Raw genomic sequence first — 23,873 nt, 5'->3', positions numbered from 1 at the left:
TCGGCCTAGGCCTATTGTGGTGGACATTTATGTTCTACCTTGGTTCTACTGTAGTCTTTAAAATACTGAGCCTCGCGTGAACCAAGACGGTTCGCAATACAACCACTTTCTAGACTGCAGCTTTTCCACGCACTCGATATTGTGCGCAGAACAAAAAATTCTCTGGAATACAGCTTTTTTGGCGTTTCGGTTGGTGTTTTTTTTCCTCCACTAAAATAAAACCACGATAGTCCACGCACCTGCACGGAGCTATGTCCCAACTTCCTGACTCCTCTCTACATTCGTGGCACCAAAACGAGAACCGTTTGATTGGTTGACCTTCCGTCATAACATTCACTCTATTGCCAAATACGGCATCCTAAAAATTACGTCATGCTTGTCACGGCCAGCGATCTGCAATCGATTTGACTCACTCTTTTACAAGTCTCTAATTCGCATAAAAGTTTCTCGATATATACCGTCGCTAGTGGCGCTCTCCAAAATTAACTGATACTAGGAAAACCTATAATCAAAGATACTAGAAAACCAAGGAGGTTATGTATTCACCGATGTCACTGTCTGGGTGTCTTTCCAGTTTGTTTATTATATCTAGTATCTTTGTTAAGAATTGATAATAAAATACGCGACGACTTGGTAACGAAAGTTTGGCACAAGTTTTTTTAGATCCAGCTGTAGGGGGCGTCCCATTTTTCGTATTCCCACCATGCATTTCGGTGGAACACGGTGGAACACTTTTTTTGTGTGGAGAACTCTATCTTGTATTTCTAGTATCTTTGCTGTAATTAGAGACTTGGGGCAAGTCTACCAACCACTGATCTCTAATAGTAGAGATCAGTGGACACAACGGTATGTTTCGGGGTTGTTGCAGCTTTATTCGGAAGAACTTAGTTTTTGGTGCAACGTCATCTTTTATTTTAATTGGATTTGTGGGTTTGGTTCAGCAAAAAAACAAAGATGATTCATATACCGACACAATCAAAAGATGTGATACGAAAACAGAAGGTAGGGCTAGCCCCCCCCCCCACCCCCATACATAGTGCTCGGAGTTTCAAAATAATTATAACTCCATGCATAAGCCTAGTGTTATGTTGCTGCTAGTTTAGGCTTCCGTCATCATCATGTCGCATCATTCTCCTAGCCCCTAAGCGCTCAAACCTATATTATGACCAAGCCAAGGCACGACTCTTTCTCTAGCCTACTACTTAGTACTACTACTATTAGTACTACTATAAAAAGGGCCTGTCTAGGCCTAGGCCTACTCATCATACAGGTAAATAGGCGCTCACTGGCCTAGGCCTATCTTTAAAATTACTAGGGCTAGGGCCTAGGCCTAGAGTAGTATTAGTATTATATAATAATTTCCTACAAGAAAATACACAAATTAGGCAACCAAGAAAGGACGTGAGTAATTTCCTGGGAGTCATTGTGGGAATTTCACATACACTTAAGTTCACTTAAGATAGCATCACTTTACTATTAAAAGTGATCACAATTTGAGAATTCTAATTAACAGGGATTCAACATGATGGTTCGAAATTACACATACAGGAATATGAAATACGATCCTCAAGACAGAGGGATGTAGGGAATCTTCCTGGGGAAGAAATTACATGGCAAGGGTGGGGATCCACATCTTTGTAGGGTATGGTTGAATAATAGAAATAATAAATGGAGGCATACATTAGTGGCATCTAGAACCATCTTATAATAGCTCCATCTTTTTATTTGTCTTTAACCATTATTATTATTTTTATTTTTTGCTAGTTGATAAACAGAAAGAGTTACGAGGAGCATCAATTCTTAAATATGGGGCACCAGACAGAGGACAGGATGTGCGCTTTTATATAAATCATGTGATAGGATTTGATCAAGAGAAGAGAATTCCTAACTGGGTGGCTGAGCACATAACAGTTGACCATCTGAATGGTGAAACCATATGAACTGAGCCTTATATTCTACCTAACTACAAAAATATAATTTAATAGCAATTCATCAATAGGTGTCTAGAAAAAAAGTTACATTCCATTCAATTATCAATAAGAACAATTTAGCATACAGTTCAATTATTTATCAGAAGTTCATTCTAATTAATTTAATTGAATCATTAGTTTTTATATTATTTAAATACTTGTTTTCAAACATAAAAATATATTTTAAATATGCAATATATACAAAAAATTTCAAAACAATAATCACAAATTACAATAGAAATGTACAGAGCCTTGACATACTATTGATATCAAACGATACCATCCCAGGGAGATTGTATATCTACATTTTTTAAATGGATATAGTAACTACCAACATTCTTTGGTTGGTGCCATTTGCTTTTATAAAAGAAAATATTTATTACATTGTTTAAAATAATATTTATGTATACTGAACTTTCAAGTATTATTTATATGAAATACTAAAGTTGTTTAAAATAGATATAACATCTATTTTGAAGCCAATTGAGCAATTTTAGCATTCCTTACCACATCCTTGCATTTGCAATGCATTAATAAATATCTTGTCTGCTTTTCCTCAGGCTCTGCTGTACGTAAACATTCACATTTCAAAGAGGATACAAATATCCCTGAGTTATTTAGATCATCAAACAGTGACTACAAAAACAGTGGCTGGTCAAGGGGTCACATGGCACCTGCTTCTGATAGCAAATATAGTCAGGTATGATATATAAGTAGGTTCCTACTATTCATTTTAACATTAGAGGTGTTACCATAAACACAAATTTGGTGATTGTTAGTGGCACCTTAAGCAAAATTTTGTCTTTAAAAGCCGCCTTAAAAATTTGTTCCTGCCCTGTACAATAAATGGCTTGCCATTTTTAGATCAATTTAAAGTCAATAATTTTCAATTAAAGTTGTTTTTCTGATGATTACTAGTAATTACTTTCTCTGACATTCTTGTATGTAATGTGTGTTACCATTTTTATTATACCAATTTTTCAATTGTGTTATTTTTAGCCAGTTTTGCCACTTTTCATTTTCTTAATATTGAATTTCACCACACTTGTAATAAACTCATTTTTGATATTTGTAATTATTGTATTTTTCCCTTCCCAGGTTGCAATGAATGATACATTCTTGTTCTCCAATATTGTTCCCCAAGACATTGATAATAATCGAGATTTCTGGAATCGTTTTGAAATCTACTGTAGAGATCTTACCCAACGCTTTGATGATGTTCGTATCATTAGTGGACCATTGTTTGTTCCCAGCCTTAAGGAAGATGGAAAATTATTCATGAAATATGAGGTTTGTTCTTTTAATTTAAATTTTAATGTCTTAATTTTCTCGATGTGTTACCATGGGATATGTTAAATGATTTTGTTCTTCAATGTAATTAAATATTAAGATTTAATTAGTATATAAGATTCATTAGTTAATAATTAATTATTTATGTTTTATAATTTTAAAATATAAGTGAAAAAAATCAATTTGTAGGCCACGACTTTTGTTGAAGTACAACTCTTGAATTTATGTTAAGTAGATTGATTTTCATAAATACAGAAGTGATACAGAGTATTCTTTTCGATTGTTTTAAACAAAGAAACAACAAGTGTCAACATTGCATAAACTTATATGGAAACTGGTCATAGAAAAACAAATAAAGAACAATAACACAGAAAGAACTAATACTGTAAGATAAGTAAATTAGTGTGTAGTATATCTAATACAAAACCTGATTATCTCAGCAACAGGTTTCAGTTTGTTTCCTCTGGTGGGTGTGTCTCAAATAAATTACATATACATTGTGGTGTTCCTCAGGGATCAGTACTGGGAGTAGTTATGTTTTTTAATTTATATAAATGATTTACCAAGCTCTTCAAATTTTTTTGATTTCAGGTTGTTTGCTGACGATACAAACTTATTTAAATCATTTTCCGGGAATATATTAGATCTCAAAAAAGATCATTGAGTGGTGCAACTCCAATAAATTAACAATAAATGCCGATAAAACTAATTATATAATCTTTCAGTCAAAAAATAAAGTTATTACAACGTTCGGCTCCATTAGGATTAATACAAGCTTAATTTCTGAATGTAAATCTGTTTATTTTGTTGGCGTTAAACTCGATAAATACCTTAGTTTCAAAGAACATATATCTGATTTAAACAATAAAATAAAAAAGAGAGCTGGTTTTTTATTTAAGTTACGGCATTGTGTCCCTGAGGAAACATTGGTTATGCTTTACAATTCTTTTATTTTACCCAACTTGATTTTTGGTATTGAGGTATGGGGCAGCACCTACGAATCGCATTTAAAACCTTTATTACTCACTCAAAAAATTTGTGCCAGATGTATTACTTTTTCTAAATTTAGGGCTCATTCTCTACCTTTATTTAAAAAACTTAACATTTTAGACGTATTTAAGCTTCATAAATTATATATTTTGAATTTTATATCAGATTTATTTAATAACAGATTACCACATAGTTTATCTGATTATTTTGAAAATATTTGTCATAGTTATGCAACAAGGTTTAATTACGAATATAATTTAGCCATATCAAAATGCCGAACTAATTTAGGTAAATTTAGAATTTCTTATATGGGTGCTAAACTCTGGAATACAATACCTGTTAAGTTAAGAGAGACTACCTCGAGGAATGTATTTGTTTCAAAACTGAAAAAATTACTTTATTCCGAGTATGAAGATTGATGTCTATTTATTTATTTTCATTATTTTATTTATATATTTATTTTATTCTATTTTATTTATTGGGGCTGAGGGGGATAGTTAAGAAAGGGGCCAAGCTCGATTAGACTTGTCTATTTCTTGGCTCCTATTGTATACCATTTGTTTGTTTTTTTGCGTATACAATAAAGAAGAAGAAAGAGAAATCATAATTTTTAGTTTCTGTTTCAGAGGTTCTTTACCGAAAGGTCCACTGATTAATCTCAGATAAGAAAGTATAAAACATACTCCAAGTATTGAAATGCACGCTATCGTGTAGGGATTCAATATTTCGACATTAATTGTCATCATATTTACAATATTATTATTAAATAAATTAATTAAATTAATAAAAATATTTATTTTGAATTCGTAGATCTAATTGCTATATTTGCTAATTATTTAATTAGTTTCTTTTTATTAAATTATATTTTTAATGTGATACATAAAAATATAATTTAATAATAATTAATTTCTTTTTATTAAATTATATTTTTATGTATCACATTAAAGGTGGTTGGTGCTCACCAGGTCGCTGTTCCAACTCATTTGTACAAGATTGTTACTGTTGAAAATACGTCAAGCAAACTTGTAGGTGTTGGTGCTTTCATTGTTCCCAATCAACCAATCTCCAGTGATCATGCAAATCTCACTGAATATCAAGTTCCACTTGAAGATCTAGAAAAAAAGACTGGATTCACATTCCTACCAACATTAGATTTGAGCCAAACAGAAAACTTATGTAGTATTGATACGTGCAAATTAATGTCTGCTAAAGATATGCAACAGTTTGTTATACGTAAGAAGCTCCAAAGGGCTTCAGATTTCTCTCAACTTGAAAAAGTCTGGAAAGAAATGGAGAAGAAAAGAATCAGCCCAGAGAAGATTGATCATGATTTATATGCAAAGAAAAAAGAAGAACTAATGAATCAAGAAAGTAAAAAAGGTTAAATCATGCAGATTACAGGCGTGGTGCTATGATGATTATAAATAACATTGTTGCTAAGAAAAAGAGAAATAATTTAGAGAAAACTTAACCACATACAGAAAAGGGAGAAATGGGAAAAGTGTAATGTTTTAATTGAGAAATAGGGCTAATTCATGTGGCCTGTTCAGCACCGTAACCAAGGGGTTTTCATGGTGCCTGAGCATCAACCCCCTCTCTCTTAAATGTGAACAATCTAACAGTAAATTAATGGATTTAATTCCACCATTGTTGGGATTGACACAAGGTATTTTTAATAATTGGGAGGCATTGAAATGTCCTAAATTGCACTTTAAAAGATTATTTAAAAGCAGGGAACAGTTAAATAATTTAACTGTTCCCTGATAAAAGGATCATGGAAGATGTTCCAAGCATCATGGCCAACTGTCAAGCATCATGGGTAAAGTCCCAGGCATCATGGTACCATGATGCTTCCAGGGGAGAACACTGCACCATTGCTGTTACAATTTTGTTCTCATTAGATATATATTTATAAACAAATGAACAGTTGGGGCCAATAAGAACACTTATAGACTAGTCGGATTATTATTGTTTCATGGGGTACATGATGACGTATATAATATTTAATACTAATTTTATATTTTTTGTATTGAACTTGGCTGGTAATCAATTTAAAGGATTTTTATTATCAAGAAGTCTGAAAGTGAAAGCTAAGGCCCGGTTTCCATAAAATCGCTACGCGCTATCGTTGACAGCTTTGGGCGTTGCTGATTGGTCGGCCGAACAAGAGAACCTTGCTGATTGCATCGAAGATAGCTTATTTGATTATAATAAAATAGCTATTGAATGTTTTATTTGAATTTCTGATAGGCTTCCCATGTTGTATCAGTCTTACTTTAATAAAATTTGATTCAAGACAATCTGTTTTCTATCTGCAATTCTAAATATTCTCAATTATCACTGGATCTGGATTTTTTGTTCGCAATTCCATTATTGTACTTCGCTTAGACCAAGTGGATCCACGATCAACATCATCAATATCATTAATATCAACAATTACAGTATAACTATCACTATTACTACAGTATTATTATCATCATTACGATGGGTAGCGAGCACGTCAATATAGACAGACGCCCCCAATTGTCAACGAATGCTTGTGGCGTCCAGGTACTAGAGGTAAATTTGGAGACAAGATAAATTCGCTGGTGTGAACGCACAGGGACGATTCGTGTGCATAGATAGCCCTGTGTACAGCTAAGTTGTGACAACGTAATTAAATTAATAAGAAATTATCATTCGCAACCTTTTGGCCAGCACATGGTCACTTTAATTCTTGACACTAACCGAATAAGGCGTGTTTTACCTTGTTACCAAAATTTTGGCAACCTTCATTAAAATAGGAAACTTTTTCGCGCTTTCTTTCAGGGTGGGTGAACTGGCCACAAAAACAAGGTTCGAAACAAAAGTTCTGCAACCTCCTGACGTGTCCTTCATAGCCACGGGTCTTGCATTGACCCTCGTCACATTAAAACTACAGCAGGGAAGCACCTCACTCCCGAGTTTGAACCCCCCCCCCCTCTTTGGGAGGTAAAAAAAGAAAAAAAAAAGAAAAAAAAGAGAGAAAAAGGAAAAAATGATGGCCAAGAATGCCTCAAATGTCATGTTCGGGCGTCTAGAACACAAAAATTTCGCGGGGGCATGCCCCCGGACCCCCTACGACAGTGTTGTCTCAATCCGCCCCACTTTCGGCCCCCCCCCCCCCCCCTTTTTGGAATTTCTGGATCCGCCCCTGAAATTCCTGGTTATCCCCTTGCACATGAAAAAGAAATGTTGCATACTTTTTATATTCACTGATAACTATTCTACAAAAAAAAAAAGAAAAAAAGAAAAAAAAATGCAACCAAACAAAACTTGTTATAATTGGATGATTGGAACATGCGAGTTTCGATAGCACGTCACGTCAGATAGTGAAAAGAACATGGAAAAACAAACGTTTGTAGACTATTGACATTTTAATACTGTACAATGTGTGCATTGAGGTAAAAGATAACAGACTTCTAATTTCAAGTTAGTCTATCAATAAAAATAATTTATAAAGAATACCAAGATGGGATAACGCAATAGTTTATGAACAACTGCAATAGTCATCATTTTCCAAACAATACAACAGGTACACGAATATAATAACCCGTATGACTAATGTTCAATGTGGTCACTAGTAAAATTGAAAATTCCCAAGATGGATCTAGAAAAACCCACTAACTGGCAACCCAATTTACGGCTTTTGAGTGGAATTGTGGATGGTCACCCAGCAGGAATAAAAGAAAAAAAATAGAACAAAAGGCGGATGAGCTCCTCAATATATTCTGAATAGATAAGTGAAAGCGCTAATTGCAATATATGCCTTGAAATTTTAAAATTTAGTGGCAACCCCTGCTGATAAGATTGTTTTTTTTTAGTTCAGGAATGTCGTAGATGAATTAAAATTAGGCCTACATAAATCAAAAACTGGCAGGGCATTGTGTTCCAATAGATGAAACTAAATTTTATAGACAAAACGGGTTGATTTCTGACTTCTATTTTTTGGGAGGTGTAAGAATAAAATATTGTTGATGAATACAAATAAACTCTCAAATTTAATCTGTCAAATTAGGAAAAATGAGAAGATATTGTTTGAAGGTTTGCATGGCGAAGTAATAATTATGTAATAATGCTTCCGGTATGTAGGGGCCTACACCACGTATATAGTTCTGAAAGAACTGTTGTTGGTTGAGAATATCTCGACGTTTATTTATTTATTTAATTAAACAGGTAGTTAAAGACATTTTCTTTAATAGCTAATTAACCTTGTTCTGGATTTGTATACTTAATGAAACTTCACACACACATAGGCCTATCCATCATGATGTTGTCCATTATATTGGTGTTGATTTGCTTCCTTTTTTTTCTTCTGTTCAATGTCTCGATCCACTGATTATCAAAATACTTTACCTTAACTCAAAACATTCCTCCCTGTGCTTTTGATTTCCCATGAATTGGAATAATACTGGCAGAAGTAAGTTCTCCATGATGTCTTTTTTAACCGTCCTTCATGTATTGAGCGATACGCATGACCAAGCCATCTTAATATCTACTGTATGATGACTGCTAACATGATTAGGGACTTAACTGAATACGCTCTAAAACTTTGAATAAAGGAGAAAAGAAAAGAAAGAACATCTATGTTATTGGTTATCTTTTTATTGATATGAGTTGGACAGATCATTATGTACACATCTTTAAAGCCCCATTTACACTAGACACGATTACGACACGACAACGACACGATATAGATGCGCGCAGTGTTGAAGCATGGACCTATTAATAAGGTCTTAATAATAGGTCCATGGTTGAAGAATACAAGCTACGCGATGATGTATTGTCGTATCGTAAGCGTGTCTAGTGTAAATGGGACTTAACATGTATGTATATGCAATTGTATTTGAAACCTCATGAGTATAGATGTACAAACAAGAACGCATACCTGTACTTTCATTCAAAACACAATCATACAGCACAAATGACCGGGTAGGCTGGAGTCTACAGTCGAATAACATCAAATTTCATTTTCATTTAGGCCTATGAATGAAACGTGTACAGATAACCAGGTAGGCTGAAATCTAGTCACATCAAGGAGATATATAAATTCCTCATTGATCGAATCTCATCTTCATTTATATAATTTAATGAATCGTGGCCGATACGCACGAGGTAGGTCTCCTTATAGTTTATTATTTGGATAACCCAGTAGGCTTATATTTATAATGATAGTTATTATTACGCTCCTCCTATTATGATTCTTCCATGATCTAAAGGTGGCCTGTTTTCATTAGATTTTTTTACTTAGTCCTATTATAATTCAAAAATTATGTAAATGTATGTGGAGCTATTGATTGTAGAATTCTTAAATTAAAACCAATTTAAAATAACCTACAGTAACCTAAAACTAATGAAGACATGTGGATCTCCGCGGTTAAAGTCGGCTTCGAAAATAGAACCCTATAGGTACTATGATATTTTCCAACCACCAATTAAGTGGCAATTTAAAATGTCAGCCCGGAAAAGCATCATCGTGAACTGATTATGTTTTTGAAATGTTGGTGGACAATTTCTACAAGCTTATACTTCTATTATTAATGCTTGCGGTACGTTACGTAGATAGTTCTGAAAAGAACTGTTGTTGGTTGAGAATGTCCCGACGCTTCGATTAAGTTCAGGAAAATAGGCCTAATATCTGCCGATTTCTATATCAATATATAGGCCTATACGGGACGCAATCAGATATCACAATAAACCAGTGAACAGTTAAATTACTGTTAAATTTAACTGTTCCCTGCAATAAACAAAACATTCGCTCACAATAGTAACAATACTATAGACCTACTAGACATAGGGCCTATATAAATTGATCAAATCTCAATGAGCTGTAGGCCTATGTCGGCATACTCCGTTAGGTACTAGAAGTCACTGTTGGTGAAACTACGGTAGGCCCACCCAATAATTGTATGATGCTATTCGTTAACGCTAACAACTATTATAATAATATTGATATTATAAGTACTCGTAATTTTTAGTCCATTTCCATCAGTTAACATGAGTAATTTTCTTTTATTAAATTAAAGACATAGAGAGAGCCATGTTTATGATATGTGAATGTCGCTAAAATTGAGACAAATGTACAAGAAATAAAAGTGTAAAAACTTTGTAATAAAAAGTTTTAGAAATCTATAAATTGGTAAAAATGATATACACCGGAAAAACTTTAGAGTAAGAAAGTATTTAATAACAAACATTTAAAAAGCCCGTGCGGTTAAAACTTAAAACAAGTTTTGATCTCTTGAAACAAGTATGCCTTCTAATAGTTTATCCTAATATTGATTCTTCTTATTAACTAAATTATCGGAATGTATTTATCTCTGTTGTTGAATAGATTAAAAGTAGTGAAATATATATTTTCAACTCTGACAATAGCATTTTTAACCAGAACAAAATGTCGCTATTTTCCTCGATGAGGGATGGGGAGGATGGGAGATGTAGCCGTTCTCTTTGGTACAACTACTGATTTGAACATCACAATATACGGTACCCTACCAAATGAAATTATCGATTGGAGCATATGTCAATAGGCCTACATAAACGTACATTAATTAAAAACGTCACTTTGACACTTAGTTAAAAGTTAAATGACAAATTCTGAGACAATGACTTACGGAGGAGATTCTTAATGTTATATTTAAAAGTCTATCATAAAGAATCGCTATAATTATAAGAACCACAGCAAGATACAGTATTAATAATTCAATAGCAAATCGCTGGTACTTTTCATTTAATTGTTCCGACATATTAGCTAGAATTTATAACTGAATGAATTGTAAATAATTGAGTGAATTTCATTGATGTTAATGTAATTGTTAATTGAATGGAATATTTCTCGATAAGTCATTTAATGCAGTGATACTTGAGATCGACTGCAAACACAACCACTACGTATAAGCACTGTGGTCTAGTTGAATACCAGATAGGTTTTTTTGGTCTTTTAATTCCCACACGAATTTTGTTTTACAAGTGTTTTGAAACGTTAGTGTGGGGTTATGCCGGGCACTCACTGCGCCCGACGGTCGTTGGTTAACGCAATTCTACGAAGAATGCAACGTCACGACGCGCGTGCAACTGATCGTTTTTAATAAAGATCCGTTCAGACTGTCACAGGGGGCAGGGTTGGATTCGTAGTACGATTAGGCAAAACACCATGCATATATATTTTGTATTTTTGTATGTATTTATTATTCTAGATACAATGGGTAATCGTCGCTGCATATTTCCCATGCTAAGCAAGATGACGAATCTGTTACAGAAGGCAAGGAAGAAAACATTGAGCAATCAGGACTTAGAAGAATACTCACTGGGAAAGGACTATGCCCGTAAGGACGCATCTAGGTAAAACTTAATTGAAGATCTAAGTTAAAGGTGTGCTGGTCTCACACATATCATAAACATTTATCAGAAGATTTTTTTTTCATTTTCACTATTATAACGACCTGAAGTATATATATACTGTCTCTTATACACATCTAGATGTGTATAAGAGACAGGGCATCGGATCCTGTCTCTTATACACATCTAGATGTGTATAAGAGACAGCCTCATAATAAAAGAGAATTTTTTTAAATAATTAGATTAAATAATTTCTACCATATTAAAATGTCTTTAAAAAAATTAACAAAATACAATTACGCGATTCGAACTCATGGCCTTTGGTTCCTCAGAACCATCGCATGATGGATGGCAGGGGAAGATTTAGAGGTGGGGCGGGCTGGAATACCCCCGCGAGCCCACACCGATCATTTATTTTCCTCCCTTGGTCTTCTAAAAAATCATGACATCAATCATCTTCAGCAATGCGCTTTTATTTTATCATGAGTAAATTTCACTCTCCCCTCTCAATTTAAATCATTACTTAATTTTAATTATTATTATCATAGTCATTTTACACGCTCTTCAAATCATCATATTCTCTTTCATAGAACCACTTCTTTCCAGCACAATATTCAATATACTGGTCCTAAGCTATGGAACAATTTCCCTCATTCCATTTATAATTCCAGGGCCGTCGGAACCGCACTGGCTTTAGCCGGACCACTTTTTTTCAATTCTATTATTTTTTAAAAATAATTATACACTGATACCTATATGAATTTAGTATTATTGTTCACGTCATTTTAATGTTGTATATTCAAACAAAATCCACCATTCGCTTGTTTTTGTATTGCCTATAATTTTAACTTTATTGACAATCCTTAATTCTAGTAATTAAGATCGATTTTGAAAATCTCTAGAGGTATCAATATAGCAATTAACTATTTATAACATGTTTTGGGGTGAGTATGGTATCTACAGTAGTCCACTTGCAGTAGCTTTAAATCCTGGATCTGCCCCTGCATGATGGGTGTTGAATGTGGGTTAGCTGCTTTGCAGGTTGCCAGCTTCTTTTCCTGAGCGTCTAGACATGCCATATTTTCAAAAATTGTTCACCATGTTTGGGCTGGGGTAGGTATGAATTCAATATCCCAACGAACGTTAAGTGTTGTGTCTGCCTCTTGAGGGGTAGCAGCCAATTGGCACCAGAGACTGTGGCGTAAGGTACGGTATACCGGCTGTTCAGTGAGTGGTGCTACTAGAAACTTAGTACGATCTAGAGCGTCATGTCAATAATTCATTAATGCAAATTTGGCAAGTACGCCAAAGTGTAAATAATTAAAACCGTATTCATTAATTTGTAGGCATATTTCCTAATATAATGCATAGCATATTGCAAACTGTGTATTTATATCACATATTTGCATATTTTTAATATTTCACCATACCTGCACTTTGTGTAAATAGGCCTATAGTCATTGTTATTTTTTGTTATTCGGATTTGTTGCACTTTACTTATTCATGGAGGAATAAGCAACCCAAGTCATCTATAGCGTAATATTAATATTTCATCATACGTCATTGTTATTTATTGTATAATATGATGTATTTATGTTTGTTGCACTTTTTACGTATTCATGGAGGAATACAATTCATCTATTTATGTAATGGAAACTCATAAGAAATTGAATTTTGAACTATTTATCATTTTTCTTATTCCCATGATTTAAAAATAGGTCACGTATTGTGATTTGATCATTATCTTGAGTCATGCAACTACCTTCGTGCCAAGATATCTTTTTGAACCCACTCTTATTAGGCCTACAGGGCATAAATATGCCTTTATTATCTCTTTTTTGAATATAGTACCTAAAGTTTTCTTGAGTTATACTGGTAAGAGGATGCCCAAGGTCATACTCTCAAAATCTTTCTATGGGAAACATTACCCACACAGGCTCACCCCCCCCCCACTTTTCCCCCCGGCGGCGATTCAGAACTGGGATTGTCCGGTTGGAGCAAATATTTTAATATAGGTTAATTTTGTAAAAGTACGATATTATATACAGTATATATTGCACTACGTATTTTTATGATAATAAAATAGCTATATTTGTATCTGTATAATAATACATTAGTATTATAGCCCCGCAACCAGAACTCAGAAATACCAGGATGGTATGCGACAGAGTACTATGAGTTACTTCAGTAAAATAGTAATAAATTACAAATAATTCACTTTATTATTAACATTTTTTCTGTCCCCGAATTTTAGACTCAGAAATATAGGGATGGTGTTCGGCAGGAGTGGTTTTACTATGGATTACTTCATTAAGGAGTAATTTTGTTGACTGAATAAAGCTTGGTTAGCCTAATCAGACTCGGCCAATTTATATGCAAAAGCCCCGATTGTATTCTCGAACCAGAGTCCCTGGAAACATAGTTACGCGTTTACGCCACTGTTTAGAAGCCATATTTTCAAATTTTGCTCACATCAACCCCAATCGTGTTCCACTAACTTTAAATCTTGTGTTCTACCAATGTACATGATGGAGAGGGGTAAAGGCTTCTACATCCATGCTAACTTTAAATCTTGTGACTGTCTCTTGAGGGGAGGGATAGCGGCTCAGTAGGTTGTCAGTATCTATTTTCTAGCATTCAGAGATGCCAAACAAGTGTGGGCTGTCGTGGATATATTATCAGACCCCCACTAAATTTAAAAACCTGTATCCGTAGATATGGGTAGCGGGTCTGCAGTTTAACAACCAAATTGTTAAGCCCCGCCCACGTAACTATAATGGCCGGACCACTTGCAAAATGCTTCCGACGGCTATGAGTAATTCCTACTCTAAAAAAAACTTATGTTCAAGACTGAAAAAACATCTCATCATAATTTTCTCCTTTTACCCATTCTCGATCTCTATTACCAACTCGTTACATTTTGTTTTTGTCCCAAAATTATAAAAGAAAAAAAAATTGCATTTCTGAGCATCCTCGTGTTGTCTCCTGTTGTCTGTTTTGACTCCTGTTGTCCTGTCCTGTCCCCTGTTGTCCTGTCCTGTTCTGTTTTGGCTTTGGTTTTTCTGTATGTTTATTTCAGGGCAGCCCTACACAAGCTCCGCTTTATGGGTTTCGCCCCCTTCAAACTTGGCTGGTTATTTATTATTTTATATATGCATTATTATTATTTTTGAAAAATAAATGTTCCTTTGAACTTGAAATTGAACCTAACCGTAGCTTTACTGTGTGTGAGCGTATAATTCAGAAAGTGTCTGGGGTTAATCTGTGCGTATGTACTCCGTGGTTTATTGGGTATGACAGTCGCCTTGATATAGAGAAAGTTGGCATGTGCGAATCCCGCCAGAGAATGTAGGTAAGAATGGCCCTGGAAAAAATGGCCCAGGAAAAAATGTCCCCGGAAAAAATGTCCCCGGTAAAAATAGCCCCGGTAAAAATGGCCCCATTAAAAATGGCCCCAAATGACAAGTAGTTAAAAATACCCTAGCTGCACTGATGAGGCATGGAAGGCCGCAACGGATCCGTCTGCAGATATTGGGATTCCTTCCAGTGGATGCTTAGTTTATTTTGTCACTCTGATCGGATTTTCTCTACCGTTCCGTTTTAATTTTAAATAGTTTTGCATTATGTGGCCGTCTGCTGTTTTATGGGTTTTTCCCATTTGCCTTTTAAAATATATATATATATATATATATATATATATATGTTTTTATACTGCTACTGCTTTACTTTCAGAAGGGGTGAGGTGAATTGATTCCAATTTATGAGAGAAAATAATTGAAAGATCACAATCCTTACACTTTATTATTTCAGTGATAAAACTGCAGGAATATGGCATCATATATTCAATGTACAGTAGTAAACTTTTATTTAGACAAGATGTAAAAGTTTAGTAATAGACGCATACGCAACGAACACATACTATCAATCATTCTGTCTGTAGACAAACCAGCAATCAATAAATTAATCAATCAAAATAAAGAAATAACGCTGCAATCAATCATTCATCAATAGATTAATCGACCAACAGTTGCAGCACTAGCGTGTGTCAGGAGGAACTCATCTAGCTCAAGGACCGCTTTTTACCCAACATGTTTGACTAATTACTATTAACTTGCGGCGTTGGAATGCCAAACATATAAATATGAGTTAGAGATGCTGTCTCTTATACACATCTAGATGTGTATAAGAGACAGAGGCAGTGGCGTTGTTAAAGCCACTCACTACGCCACGTCCTTGGCGTTATTAACGCTACCTGCAGACCCCAGATTAGCTAACGCCACTGAGCTAACGCCAGTGATGCTTGAATGATTTGACCTCATTTCAAGAGATTGACCAATCACGATTGCAATATATTAGCTACTTTGGTCTTTTTTTTGTGCTCTCTATAAATGAAATGGTAAAAGGGGTTCCTTTTCTATTGCATTTTACTTAGTTATAATGTATATGATTTATTGATTGTGTTTTGTAAGATATTTTAACCATTTAGACTGTCTATTAAAACATGCACCATCAACAATGCTAGCTGAAAAATCAAAAGTAAAATTGTTTATTTAAAATACAATAATCATATAAGTTCACTTCGAACAATTCACAGATTTAAAAGTTTTCATGATGCACTGTTAATTTTCTACTGTTAACACGTACATTATTTAAAACTGAAAACTATTCCACTCCACATAGGCCTATATTACTGCTAGTTTAACGAACGCCGTTTGTGTGAACACTTTGGAATTTTAAACCGTGGATTAGCTTACGCCTGGCGTAAGCCACGCCAGTCTTACGCCGTGTGTGTGAATGAAAGTCAATGCTCTATGATGGCAGACCATTTGCATAGCTTGAATTAGCAGAAAAACAAACAGGTCATATCATAATTGATTTTTCATCGATTTAAAAAAAACAAAAGTCCCAGTGCGTGATACACATGGTGCAACCATGTTCAACAGGCGCGTCAGTAGTACGCGCCACACAATAGCCAATCACATAAAGCTCAGGATGGCGATAATATCACGTTAGAACATATCAAACTGCCTAACAAATATAATATTCCTTTACAGTATGTTTTTTTTTCCTAGGCTGGAAACCTTATGGAAACAAGCATGTTTTCAACAGGTTGAGGGCGCTTCTTTCCTCCATGCATGTTTTCTCTTTATTCGTCGACAGTTCATTTTTAGTTGTATTTTGTCAACTTTTGCTGAAATAGTTGGTCGAATTGGTGGGGTAAGAAACTCATTACATATCTAATGTAATATTGTCTATATTTAGAACGAAATTAAAAAATTCGTAAATTAAAAAAAAATAATTGTTATTGATGATCGTTCATGTTACAGGTCATGGTCATTTGTGAGACACTGAAATATGTCGAAAAACAGGATTGGGATGTTCACAAAGGTCTCATGCTCACGTTCCTACTCGTTGCAGTTGTAGTAATACGTGTATTTGTTCTTAATAACGTGCTATATGCAAATTCAAAAGTTGCGGTGCGTCTTCGGACTGCGATTCTTATTTTGTTCTACAAACATATTTCCAAGATGAAGTCAACAGTTGTTTCAGTTGGAGAGGTAAGAATTGTATTATATCACATTACATTATTATATTTATATAATTATTAATATTGTTATTATGTTTATATAATTATTAATATTATTATTATTGTTTATTATTATTATCAATATTATATTCAGAGTTTGTCTCTATTTGTATCATTATTTACTTATAAAAGATCTCGTCTTGTCGTAAATTTCAGATAAGAGGGCGTAACATATTGATCTCTGTTTGTTGCCATGTATCAATTACTAGTGCTGTCTAATACGCATGCGCATGAGTGTGAAGGAATTGGGTGCTTCAATTCCCAACAAAGCCTCAATGGTCTAGTTGGTTAAGGCTTCTCAGAGTGCCTTGCCTATGAACACAGGCGAAATGCCCAGCAAGGGATTGAACCCCCAACCTCAAGGTTGAGAAGCATAACCCCAAGCGCTGCATAGACAGCAGGAGCACCTATTTTTTTTTTGCTCACCCTTGCAGATTCCTCTTCTTTAAAAACATTTAAACATTTATTTATATAATTTTACAGCATTTATTTATATATTTTTAAGATTAAGTGTAATCTCTATCATATACTTACTTTTTTATTATTTCTATTTTTGCTACTGGTCCACCATCGTACAATACTTTATTATAATATACACGTAAATTCAGATACCTGCTATTGTCTAGTCGGAAATTTATTTGACTGAAAACATCAAACTTAAGGACAACGCCAAATCGGAATTATATAAGCTGGAATATGTAATTATATATTGTTATTCATTAAATTTTCTACATAGGTCGTGAATATTCTAACGAACGATGGTGCTAGAATATATGATGCGGTCTTGAATTGTCACGTGATCTGTCGAACAATGCTTGTTTTGCTTGCAGTGCTAACATTCATCATACGTCTTATTGGTGTTACGGCACTTGGGGGCGTCCTAGCCCTGCTCACGGTGATTATTTCTCAGGTAGGTTTCGGCGACTAAAAACCACCATTGTGATTCTGTTTTGCTGTAAAAACTATAGACACAATGATATGTCATAAATGATACAATAATAAAAATACTTTATTGATAATTTTACTTGTATAATAGGCCTATGCATAATGCAAAAATATTTCGAATGTTGAGCCTTAAGTTGATGTATCACTGAAGGAAATAAAATCTGCACTATTCTAGTAACAATGGTCTTCTGTTAGTACTTATGCTAAACCTTAACCTAAATATTGTTTGAAATTTGGCATGCGAATAACCTAAAGTGAATATGCCTAATTGCTGTACCTTATGAATAGTTTTACAAATAACTGATATTAGATTACTCTCTAGAATACGAATAAATCAATCGAGATTTTCTCAACTCTCCAGTTCTTTTCAGTACCTGGTGTAGGCCTATCGCAGATATTCAGTATCATACAACTGACACACTATGGAACTCATATTAGCACTAATGATGGAGTTTAAGATTTAGGTCAATTTTATTTATTTATTATATTATTTTTTTAATTGTTATATTTATTCTTATGTCTTCTTTCAATAATTAGTACCGTATTACTTAATAGTAACATTGATAAGAAGGAAACACATTTTTTTTTTACAATTTTATTTTGACAACTTTATGAAATTAGGCCTATCAGCTATTGTCATTTTTGAAATCTAAGCAATTTGTCCTCTCTATTTATATTCTGATGGTGTTTGCGTCAGGGGATTTAAAAGGAATGATGATTTTTTCCCATCGAATAGCATTGCAATACCCTCTCCTATTGTGTGATCGGATTCAACACTAGTCACGGAGCGCAAGCTCGGTGGTCTAGTGGTGAGACACCAGGGTAGTTATCTGGAGGTCGTGGGTTTCATTCTCACCCAAATCACTTTATAGATTTTTTTGCAAGTATTTGGAAACGTACTGAGCATTCAGAACACGTCAGGTAGGGCAACAGTGCCCCTCACCTCGTTTTGCCACTACACTTTAAAAATTTCAATGCAAATCATGTTATTTTCTACTCACTTACCTATTCTGAAACTATTGTGCAACCCTTTGTGCACCCCCCCCCCCCCCCCGTTTGAAAATTCTGGATCCGTCCCTGGGCAAAACATCACTCCTAACTATTTATAATGAATCAAATCATGATTTTTAATTTCTGTTATTTACTTGTCTTCATAAAGAGCATTGCTGCTAAAATACTAACGAAACAACGAAGTAAATATTCCAAAATTTCTGCTGAACGTGTGAAGATAATGAACGAGATTTTGACTTACGCTAAACTCATCAAAATGTACGTTTGGGAAAAGTCATTTGCGGCAAAGATTAAAGGTAATTTTATAAAAATACGGTGTTATGTGTATGCTATAAATGCAAATCCTGTTCATGCTGTGATGTTTTTGTTTGCTGTAACGTTTTCATAACGTTAGCTGTATTATGTTTTTCCAAAATTAGAGTTTTCTGTATAATTATGCTGTTTTTAGAGTTCACCATCTGCTATTAGGGTAAGGGGAGACATAATGATCCACTGGAAAAGGCGCTTTACCAAATGATTTTACTATACCATACCATAATTATTGTCGCATTTAAATTGGTGTAGACCTAGTAGGCAAAGTCATTCCAAAAAATCTAAAATAAATAAAAATATTCAATGTAACGTACACATAAAGGAGTTAAGGCCACGCTGTAAAATTGAATTGGAATGAAAAAATGGCAAATAAAGAGATAAAACATTAATCGACGTCCGGTTGGTAATTCCTGACTAGACTACAATAATGAAACTTCCACTTATAAACATGTTTTTTTTTTTTCAGAAATTCGCAAACGAGAGCTGAATCAGTTAGAGAAAGTTAATTTCCTCCATGGGTTAACTTTGACTTTTGTTTATGCTGCCAATCCGTCGGCTATGGTTACGATAATGCTTACCATAGTGTTTACAGGACGTGAAATTTCAGTGCCTGAGGTAAGCTTAATAAGATGCAGTTTGGTGTTCAATACTTATTTTTGTACAGCTACATTTACGTATTTATAGCGTAATCTTTAATGCGTTGTCTTAACTCACTTTCTGACATAACTTAACTATAACATCTGCAAACGTTCTTAAAATTTGTGTGTATGGTTTTATTTATCGTGACATACCGTAACTTTCTCCGTAGTCTCATGTTTCTGAATGCCTCACGTAACGTAAGGCTTTCAAAAGTCAAACATTATCAAACCAATGTTGGCATTAATTAAAGCATGTATGACTTTATATTCAAAATTACCTCCTCCCCATTGGTAGCGCCAGACGACTCCCTGTCGTAAGACACTAGAGTAGGTCGTCGGATAAAAAAACAGTAATAATTTGCCAATCAAAATAACGTTATTTTGATTGCCAATCCCTAATATTGTGTCATAAAAGCACATTTCGAACCATACTAAGCCATAAAAACTCCCTACCAGGGATTAATTTTTATTCCAGGTCGTCGACCGAGGGTTCGTCAGCCCCTTGGTTTGGCCACCTCCGTCGGACCTGTCGGACCCCGTGTCGGCCAATTGCTGGCGCCTTTGCTGCCCCTTCTCGATTTAACATAAATCGGAATCAGGACGCCATATTGGGCTTGATTAGGTCAGATCTTGAGGGCTATAGATTACATATAACGTAGATCTAAATTGTCGAAAAAAACTTATGGATAATTTTGATGTTCTACAACTCTGCAGTTGTTTGGATTACTGGTCTGCTTCACAACTCTTGCAAACATTGTTCACAGTCTGCCGATAGTACTGAAACCCACCGTGGAGGCACTGGTGGCGATTAAGCGAATACAGGTATTGTTAGTTATTATGAAAATAATAGATGATTGTGATGGTGACAAGTGATGATGATGACGAGAATAAGATATTGGTAAAATAGTGATGATGGCAAACGATGATGACATAAATCATGAAGATGATCGATGTTGATGGACATGATGAGGATGATGATGATGAAGCCGATTTTGGTGATGATAATGACGATGATATAATGACGATGAAGATGATGATAGGCCTATAGGTAAGGCCTACAATGCACCACAAACGAAATACATTAATTACGGTATGACTTTATCAATAATAATTTTCCTTTGGTCCTTCCTGAAAGTGAGAAAGATTAGCCTACTATTTCTTATCGAAATATGATAAGTCTACATCTAAATATCAATTTTAGGTTACATGAACCATTGCCAATGATATTATTGTATGTTTTAATGTATTTCTTTAGAAAATATTACAAATTCAGGACCAACCGTTTACCTACGAAGTTCCACAGAAATCCGAAAATGCAGTTGAAGTTTCAAATGCCTCGTTTTCATGGAGGATGTCAGAATTAGATGGGTCCAATGTTATTGGGTATGGCCATATCGACGCTGTGGCGGACTCAGTTGTGTCACCAGATGTGAACGAGGAAAGTATGTTGAATAGTAGAAATCAGCATTCGGATAAACTGGTACTCTGTGATATGAATATCGAAATCCCAAAGGTAGGTAAAGTTTTTTGTAGTCAGACACCAGCAGTGGAGTTGAATAGCTTAGTGGTTAGATGCCATCCTTCCGATCCCATGGTTCTAGAGCATCTTGTGTACTGTTACTAGATATACATATGTTTGTCTTGTGAGGGGGAATTTCTTATTAGAAAAGTGATTAAGCTCACTGTTTGGCATATAATATCTACGACCCTTGTGCATAAACGTAAGATTTTTCACAGCTCAAACAACTACAAAACTTTTGAAGAACGCAATGTTTCTAAAATATCGCAGGATGAAGACAGGAACTAGACAATGAGGAAAATAATAAAATAAAAATATGACTACAAACGAATAAATTAATATTTTCTGTTTTAAAAAAAGTGACTGCTCTGTGAAATATTTTAACGTAATGTTTTGCCAAATCCTTCTTACTATAGTATTTGCACTTCTGTGTATTGTTTTTATCAACTTGCAGTCTTCACTGGTTGGAATATGCGGGGCAATAGGAAGCGGGAAGACTTCTTTCTTAAACGCCCTCTTAGGACAGTTGCCTATGGTCAGTGGTCGCGTGGCTGTCGCCGGGCGTTTCTCGTATGTACCACAGCAAGCCTGGATCATGAATGCAACAGTTCGAGAAAATATCATATTTAACGAAGACTTTGATCCAGTCAGGTATGCTGAAATCATTGAAGCGTGCAGTCTGACAGAAGACTTAGCGGTTCTTGAACAGGGTGACAATACAGAGGTGAGAGAGACACCAAATTCCGGCAATTTTATCTTTAAAGCATCACATACAAAGATAGTAATATTGCTTCCTTATAAGTGGATATATTTATCACTTGCAATAAAAGTTTGAAATACAACATTTTTTTTATTGCACAATGTATTTATTTATATATTTATAGGACAGTATTCGTTGAGAGCTATGCTACACGGTGTACCATATGTCCTTTATTCGAACATTGTATTTACCTTTCTTTGATGATTTATATATAAATATATAATTTTATTTTTGAAACTGATACGCACTATTTCAAAACTTTTTGAATATTATATTGCGGTTGTGTAACCTATTGGCCTACAAATTATCTGCTATTGATGCGATTCGTACACAAGCCAATCTGATATAAAAATAGTATTTAATTGAAAATAATTTTCTAAACGTTTGATAATGTAGATTGGTGAAAGGGGTATAAATCTTAGTGGCGGTCAGAAACAGCGAGTAAACCTTGCGAGGGCGCTATATTCTGGTGGAGATATCTTTCTTTTAGATGACCCACTAAGCGCTGTTGATGCCCATGTCGGAAAGCACATCTTTCACCGTTGTATACGAGAGTTGATGAAAGACAAAACAGTCATCTTCGTCACTCATCATCTACAAGTGAGCCACTTTTTTATGTTGTATTATTTGATATTGCTGTCATGACTACGTCGTCGTCGGTTATGGTGGTGGTGATGCTACTGCTAATCATGGTGGTGGACATGATGGTTATAGTATTGATGATTATAATAATGATGATGATGATGACGACAACAACGATGATGATGATGAGGAGGAGGAGGGTGACAATGATAGTGACGATGAATGATAACGTTAATGATCAGGATAATAATGAGGAGGAGGATGAAAATGATCATGGCAACATTTATGGCGATTATGATGATGGTGGTGGTAATGATGATGGTGATAATGATGATGATGATGAGATTATAATAATGATCCTTATTATTATGGTTATAAAATATTAGTATTAATGATGGTGGTGGGTCTGGTAATGACGACAGAAGTGACGATGATGATAACAATCCTCTGCCCTCCTCTTTCTTTTTTGATTGCTTTTTGTGGTTCTGGCTGAAAGGAATAAAATAAAATAAATAAAATAATAATAATAATGGATGAGGAGGACTCAAACATAATGACCATATGCGGATTCAAGGGGTCCAAACCCTGGGGTTGAGGTGGTGTGGACCTTCTATCTACAAAACATTCTCTGGGCCTCTATTTCGTATTCCTGGATCCGCCACTGATGAAGGTGATGAGGATAATGATGGCTTTGTGTGATAATGATAATGATTTATTCATTATGATTATAAGCAAATAACATATTGAGGACGATAATATTTATGGTGATACTTGCTCCTGTAATGATGACGACAACAATGATGATGATGATTAAGACGGGCAGCATACTCATGGCAAGTAATGAAAATAGATTTCGCGTATATAACTTCATTATAGTAATTCGTGCCTAAAACACTCTTAACAATACATTACG

At 34.7% G+C, this 23,873-nt stretch overlaps 2 protein-coding genes across 3 annotated transcripts in view; both read left to right on the top strand.

Annotated features, from left to right (window-relative positions):
• The first annotated feature begins 761 nt into the window (after positions 1–761).
• Positions 762–6,550, top strand: LOC117104311 (nuclease EXOG, mitochondrial-like). The gene is made up of 5 exons (XM_033245103.1): positions 762–1,002; positions 1,765–1,926; positions 2,531–2,670; positions 3,069–3,260; positions 5,198–6,550. The coding sequence occupies exons 1-5, from the start codon at positions 849–851 to the stop codon at positions 5,633–5,635; spliced, it is 1,086 nt and encodes a 361-aa protein (XP_033100994.1). The 5' UTR covers positions 762–848; the 3' UTR covers positions 5,636–6,550.
• Positions 6,551–9,230: 2,680 nt separating this feature from the next.
• Positions 9,231–23,873, top strand: part of LOC117104299 (multidrug resistance-associated protein 5-like) — a 20,254-nt gene continuing 5,611 nt past the window's right edge. Inside the window, exons 1-11 of one of the 2 annotated variants that reach the window (XM_033245086.1) lie at positions 9,231–9,383; positions 11,465–11,609; positions 16,679–16,823; positions 16,934–17,164; positions 17,930–18,103; positions 19,298–19,445; positions 19,928–20,076; positions 20,814–20,921; positions 21,355–21,612; positions 22,073–22,342; positions 22,775–22,978. In XM_033245086.1, the coding sequence (XP_033100977.1) occupies positions 9,359–9,383; positions 11,465–11,609; positions 16,679–16,823; positions 16,934–17,164; positions 17,930–18,103; positions 19,298–19,445; positions 19,928–20,076; positions 20,814–20,921; positions 21,355–21,612; positions 22,073–22,342; positions 22,775–22,978 (1,857 nt within the window). In that variant the 5' untranslated portion in view covers positions 9,231–9,358. Of the gene's footprint in view, positions 9,384–11,464; positions 11,610–16,660; positions 16,824–16,933; positions 17,165–17,929; positions 18,104–19,297; positions 19,446–19,927; positions 20,077–20,813; positions 20,922–21,354; positions 21,613–22,072; positions 22,343–22,774; positions 22,979–23,873 lie in introns of both variants that reach the window. The other variant, XM_033245085.1, reaches the window with a different exon arrangement.

This window comes from Anneissia japonica, unplaced genomic scaffold, assembly GCF_011630105.1.
Source record: "Anneissia japonica isolate Jap-2015-1 unplaced genomic scaffold, ASM1163010v1 scaffold16607_len328336_cov185, whole genome shotgun sequence".
NCBI lineage: Eukaryota > Metazoa > Echinodermata > Crinoidea > Comatulida > Comatulidae > Anneissia > Anneissia japonica.
The sequence above is the reverse complement of the archived record's forward strand: the minus strand, read 5'-3'. Positions and strand labels throughout refer to the sequence as shown.